This window comes from Arachis ipaensis, chromosome B06 (genome assembly GCF_000816755.2).
Source record: "Arachis ipaensis cultivar K30076 chromosome B06, Araip1.1, whole genome shotgun sequence".
NCBI lineage: Eukaryota > Viridiplantae > Streptophyta > Magnoliopsida > Fabales > Fabaceae > Arachis > Arachis ipaensis.
The window spans coordinates 5,909,589-5,916,072 of NC_029790.2; the positions used below are offsets into that span (position 1 = coordinate 5,909,589).

General features: G+C 34.0%; 1 protein-coding gene and 1 long non-coding RNA gene across 3 annotated transcripts; one reads left to right on the top strand and one right to left on the bottom strand.

The window, feature by feature from the left end:
- LOC107645554 (protein XAP5 CIRCADIAN TIMEKEEPER) lies at nt 1,172-4,921 on the top strand. 2 transcript variants are annotated; one of them, XM_016349609.2, is made up of 12 exons: nt 1,172-1,557; nt 1,661-1,726; nt 1,847-1,911; nt 2,003-2,115; nt 2,432-2,507; nt 2,619-2,695; nt 3,347-3,408; nt 3,526-3,657; nt 3,752-3,805; nt 4,116-4,181; nt 4,347-4,421; nt 4,614-4,921. In XM_016349609.2, exons 1-12 carry the CDS (start codon nt 1,387-1,389, stop codon nt 4,662-4,664), a joined length of 1,008 nt encoding a protein of 335 aa, XP_016205095.1. In that variant the 5' UTR covers nt 1,172-1,386; the 3' UTR covers nt 4,665-4,921. The 2 variants fall into 2 exon arrangements, with proteins under 2 accessions (XP_016205095.1, XP_016205097.1); XM_016349611.2 differs by having other exon boundaries at nt 2,435-2,507.
- Nucleotides 5,311-6,449, bottom strand: LOC110263114. The gene is made up of 2 exons (XR_002348177.1): nt 5,887-6,449; nt 5,311-5,687 (listed from the first exon to the last, which is right to left on the bottom strand). It is a non-coding gene; the product is annotated as an uncharacterized LOC110263114 (long non-coding RNA).

Genomic DNA, 6,484 nt, shown 5'->3' on the forward strand with positions numbered 1-6,484 from the left:
AAACATGATAATTTTTTATTTCAGATATATCTGTTCTAATAAGTAATAAACTATGAAAAGTCTACGGTGTCTTCATGGATTTGACATGAACTTAAGTGGATTCTTTATTGAAGTGAATCAAATTCCATAATTAGATATAGATTCTTTGAATGGCATCTAATTATTCTTTGAATGGAATCTAAATTATGAAATCATTAAGAACGTAATATATATTTATTTGATGGAATTAACTAATAGCAACAAACAGGAACAGATACTAACAAATTATAATTCAAATAACATAATCTCTCTATATTCATTTAAAAATTGTGAATTTGAATATCTTAAAACATTGGTCACTATAAAAAAATATATTTTAATATATTTAATACATTAAAAATATAAAAAATATTATTTTATAATAAATAATATTAAAATATTTCATTTTATGGTATACTTAAACATTTAAAAAACAGAATAACAAAACTCATTATATATTGGATGGACCATGTTGTGGCTAGGCGTGTTCAACCTTCCTGCTAATGTGTCATAGCATTGAAAAATGTCCACGAATACTTAGAAACTCATACATAACCATATTATTATTTTAAAAGATTTGTCAAATGGTTTAAAAACTTTGTGTGTAGCAGATATTTTTTTTTTAATCTTTTTTCTAGGCGTGATTTTGTTAATTACATACTTACATTCTTTTATGAGTAATTTTGTTTCTGATTTAATTTTTTGTGACCATTTTTTTGTTTTGACTACAAAAATGAGGGATTGAATTGAACCCACCATTTGGTTAAAAGACATAATAAAATAATGGGTTTTGCTAAGGTTATTTTAATTAAAATTTTGATTTTTTTTTCCCGTTAAATAAACAATGGATATATTAAAAACTTAAAATGTTTAACTTTTCAATGCAAATTTTTTTATATTAACACCGTTAACAGGTTCCCCATTAGCTAATTCCTAAAATAATTGCTAAATTCTGTGTAATCTCATTAGACGTAGAATTTTTGGTCTTAAATTACACATTGGTTAAACACTTTGGCCCAATAGCGATCAACCAAAAAGAGCATGAAGGCCCAAATCCATACCATTCTGACTTCACACCAAAAAAAAAATCTGTAGAGACTAGAGACAAAAGAACACTAAATCCATGACCCAAAAAAAAAAATATTAAATAAAAAAATTAAATTAATTATTACTTTATTAGTGTCAGCTTCTCGTCCAAAGTGCGAACCTTGCCGCCCCTCCACCTTCAGCGGCTGAACCACCGTCTTCAATTGCCGCCGGCAACATCCTTAATTTTCGGTCCATCTGAGCTGAGAGAGGAATAGGAGAAAATTCAAGTTAGGGTTAGGGTTGTTGGTTGGAGATTGCGGTTGCTTGGAAGGGAAGAAGATGTCGGGCATGGGAGACGGTTACGTCGGCACCGCTCAAGACGCGGTGAGGATCCGACGGCTTGAGAAGCAGAGAGAGGCTGAGCGCCGTAAAATCCAAGAGCTCAAAACCAAGTCTGCCTCCGCCAAGGGCCAGCCTGGTCTCCTTCAATTCGGCTCTAGCACTTCTGAGGTAATTGTTCATTTTCAATGTTCAATTCAATTTCCCCTTTGATTCTTCGTGTTGGTTTGAATTTGACTAATCTATCCTTGGTTCTAATGAATGATTGTTTCAGATTCTAGAGACTGCTTTTAAGAAGGAAACTGTTGGTCTTGTCACCAGAGAGCAGTATGTAGAGAAGGTAATTTCTTATTTATCAATACTGTTAATGTTAATGTTGATGTTAATGGTTAACTTGTTCTACTATGTTCTTGTGATTTGTTGTGTCTTATGGAATGAAATGGCCTGTTCTTTTGAGTAGAGGGTTAATATTCAGAGCAAGATTGAGGAAGAAGAGAAGGAGAAACTTCAGAAGCAACAGCAAGAGTAGGTTTTTTTTTTTGTTTTGCACTTGTTCATCCAGCTTTTGGTTTGTGTGTTGTCAATCATTATAGTTTTGTTTTCTCTTTTGAAACAGGGAGGAGGAGCTTCAGTTGGAGAAGCGCAAGAAGAGGAAGATAAAGGGAAATTCTCGATTGTCGTTTGCAGAGGATATTGACAATGATGCTGAAGAGGAGGAACCAGAAGATAGTAAGAGGATTTTTCAACAACTTGTGATTTGTTTCAAATTGTTGTTCTTGTTCATTTATCAATACAATAACAATAATACTGTTAAAATAGTCATATGGAGTCTTTAATGATGTTGCTGTAATTTTTTTCTCAGAAAAAAAAGATATCATCAAAGAAAAAGACTTCACAATATTATTGATGATTTATCGCAATATTTTTTGTTCATTTTGAAGACCAATTTTTTAGACCTCCACCAATTGTTCTTGTTCTTTTAGCTAGTTTCCAATCTTCAAATGTATATATGTCATTGTTCTAAAATAACTTCGTTCTGTGTCAGCAGAGAATCTGGAGAGACTAAGACGCGGTAAACTTGGAAAAGACCCTACTGTTGAAACCAGCTTTCTACCCGACAGGTGTGGCATCTCTCTTCCCTCCTTTTCTCTTATTGTTTCATGCTTTCATCCTTTCTTTATTGTTTATTTCCCTAACATCCGGGCATTGGAGTGATGAGGGTGGCTGTTTAGTGAGCGAGAGGCTGAGGAACAAGCTGAGCGTGAAAGACTGCGCAAACAGTGGCTCCGTGAGCAGGAGCAAATTCGAAGTAAGCCTGCACTTATATATACACATAATTTTTATTTCAACTTTAAGAAAAAGGGTGAAGGGACAAAATATAGCTTGTTTTAACCAAAATAAATAGATAAATAAAAAGTATAGTTTATTTATGGAAGAAGTGTATATTCAGATTCACTCAATTGCTTCTTCAGCCTAGCTTAGTTGAAAGTGATGCATAAAATACTTAAACTGTATAAAAGTCCCTGTGTACTGTGTAGTTGATTTTGTTAGAAGAGTGGAATAGGAAGCATAGATGGTCATATCTACATCCACTTGTGTGAACAACATACCAGATGTTTGAACATGTTGAGTTCATGTGTTAAATATACACAGATATAACTATAGTTACAAGATATTAGATAAGTTACCCCAAACTTTTTATGCATTTAATTTTGATACATTGTCAGTGTAAAGTAATCTTACACATGCATCCAATTATGTAACGCCACATCAGTAAAAATAACTACCTTTCACATTGACCTCGTGAATGGTCATCCAAAAGAACGGATGTGATTGTACGACTGTGTAACTGTAAAACGCTTTACACTGTCAGTGCATCAAAATTAAACTCTTTTTTATATTACTATAGCTACAAGATATTCTTAGCCTATTGCCAACCAAAAATTTCCTTTGTTTTTAGATGAGCCTCTTGAAATTACATACAGTTATTGGGATGGAACTGGCCACAGGCGTGTAATCCAGGTAAGTATATGCTGTCAGCTTCATACTTGTTTTTCTAGTTCATTGATTGTGATTTATTGTATTGTTAGGATGCATCTTGTGATCTTGGGTTCTCAATGATTTTATAATATTATTCAGGTACGCAAGGGTGATAGCATCGGAGAGTTTCTTCGAGCAGTCCAACAGCAACTGGCTCCTGAATTCCGAGAGATTCGAACAACCTCAGTTGAAAATTTGCTATATGTGAAAGAAGACCTTATCATTCCTCATGTATGAAGATGTAGTTTAGTTATGATTTTATAAAGACTGCATACAAGGATTGGTATCAACTTAATTAATTTGCATGTTCTGATGTTTATTGCAGCAACACAGCTTCTACGAGCTAATCGTGAACAAAGCCAGAGGAAAGAGCGGACCAGTATGTTTCATTTGTTCTCTTACTTTAGTTGATTTAGGATTTATTCTCTCAGAAGATGCATCATTGAGTTCATTCTGACAAGGCTAATAATGTCTTTCATTTTCTTGTACGAGTTTATTCTTACTTTATATATACAATAGATAATTTATTGTAGCTGATCATCTATTCTTAACTGAACCTTCATCGTTTCAATTAGAACTTTTTTTGGTCTTCTGTCTGGTATTCTGCACTTGAAAGTTTCCCTCATTATATTTTAATAATATAATAGTGTTCAATATTCACATTACTTGATGCTTTTCTATATATACAGCTTTTCCATTTTGATGTGCATGAGGATGTCCGAACAATTGCTGATGCCACTATAGAGAAGGATGAGGTACATATTTTACCTGCTCATTTCTACCACTACTGTGAAATTTAAGTTTCTAAGATGGTTAAAGGCTTAAGCTTGATATATCATGTTTTTCCTTTGCTGGTTCTAGTAAACTTGACATGTAGTTTCTGGGTCATTAACACTGTATTTTTATTTTCTTTAAAACAGTCCCATGCTGGGAAGGTTGTAGAAAGACACTGGTATGAAAAGAACAAACATATATTTCCTGCTTCAAGATGGGAGGTACAATCTCTCTCTCTCTCTCTCTCTCACACACACACACACACACACACACACACACACAGTCCCTTTTCTGCCTTTTTGGCTGAGCAGCTCTTAAATTTAACCATGTCCATCCTTGACTCTTTTAAGATGTGTAGCAGCTTCTTGCATAGCATCTAATTCTGAATGCCCTTTTCTCGTTTACTATTGCAGATATATGATCCAACAAAGAAATGGGAACGTTATACCATCCATGGAGATTGATTTGTCACTGCCACATAACTTACCTCTGCATTTTCTGCTTCAGACAACATTAGTTAATTATACTTTGCAATTTCAGCATTGGAAATGACTGATTTTTGTACCTGTAGTGTAATTCATTGTAATTTAGCCTACTCGGAAAATTGGACATGTTTTGTTATAGTGGACCATCGTTGGTTTGCCTTATGAAATTTTCACTCCTGCAACTTCTGTTTGCCTATTCATACTTTTCTGTTATGGTATTAAGATTGGGATTAGTATTTTGGACGGCCTCAGGTAAAGTGGTGTTGAAGTAGTCCATGCTGTTGCACTTTTATAAGTAAACTATAAGGATTAAGTTAAACTTTGTCACTGGAACTACAATAAAAAGGTATGGGACAAAATGGGTTGATGGCTTAGTTTTGGGTTCTTGCTTCATTTAGGTTACAAGAAATCAAGTAAGCTTTGAAGGCAGTTTATTTATTTATTTATATTTTGGTTTACGATTATGAAGTTTACCTGTCAAAGATTGTTAAAGCAACTCTGCCAAAAAGATTTCTCATTTCCAAACCATAACCACAAACAAGCATGCTGTTAAAAGAGATTGTCTATTCTAACGGCTGATGCCATTTTTGAAATTGTTTTAAGTTAATCAGCGCAGATTTTCTTCGTTTTTCCTGCTAACAGTGATTGGCTTGGCATTGATGCTGTTCAGTCAATTATCCATGGTAACTTTAATCTCTTTAAGTGCTCCTTTTTATTGTCCTTATTTGACGTCGAAATGAGACTAGTATTATTTCAGTAAGATAAGTACTAATCAAACGGAGAAGTCAAAAGGCACACATTGATTAATTTCAATTTTTCTAATGTACATCTAATACCAATACAAAATGTTGGAGTTCCCTGCCACCCCTCTCTATCTAGCTTTAACAAAATAGTAACTGATGAAGCTGCCGCATTAGATATTTAGATTCTAGCAGATGTGTGCAACATGCATGTACATAGTCTCTCTAGCTTTTAGCTTTCCTCATGATGTGTTCCCTTATACTGCACTATACATAGAATGAAGGTGATTAAGTAATAAACAAAATAGGTGTGAGTTAGCACTTAGCTCTAAAAAATAAGGGTGAAAATTTCAAGGGTTTCTCATTTCTGGCATGGTTATAACACACTCCCACTTTGCACCAGATTGGTAATGAACTAATGATGCCATATCTGGATAAGATACATGGAGAATCATGTATACCTTTCAGGAAGAGTCTTCAGTGAATATTCTAAGGATGAAGTCGCGAAAGCGCCTGGAGTATAATCTTGGATCAACAGCTGATATTGAGGTTGAATCATATTGAATGGACTTGTAGGCATGTTCAAGCTTCTTGCTGATGTCATAGTCTTGAAGTATGTCTATGATCCCAAAATGTAATATTACATCATAGAACTCTCCAATGGGTTCCCCTACAAGTTGTAATTCACTACTACGTTTTCTCACTGTCCTTTCAACTCTTGCTGGCATATTCACACCTAATAAGGCACTGCACACACACAATCATACCAAGCTATTAGTCTTCATCTTGAGATGATAAATTCTTGTGAATATGTATTAGAGAGCATATCAAGTGAGAGGAGAGGATGGTTTATTATGAGAGGGAGAGACAATAAATTTGTGCTACAAAACCATATATAAATGGATCATACATTATATTTCCAAGCAAAATGCTTAGAAAAAGATGGTACCAGTTAGGAGGATGGTCAGAGTATCTTAATTACTATTCATTAGTCTAATATTATTTTTTAGTAGTATAGTGTTGAGCACACATTCAATTTGTATAAATCAAGTTAAAAGT

Bases quoted from the DNA above. Each gene is read 5' to 3' on its own strand.
- LOC107645554 (XM_016349609.2), top strand. From the start codon at position 1,387: ATGTCGGGCATGGGAGACGGTTACGTCGGCACCGCTCAAGACGCGGTG. The intron at 1,912-2,002 runs GTAGGTTTTTTT...CTTTTGAAACAG, and splicing joins CTTCAGAAGCAACAGCAAGA to GGAGGAGGAGCTTCAGTTGG. The intron at 4,182-4,346 runs GTACATATTTTA...TCTTTAAAACAG, and splicing joins CCACTATAGAGAAGGATGAG to TCCCATGCTGGGAAGGTTGT.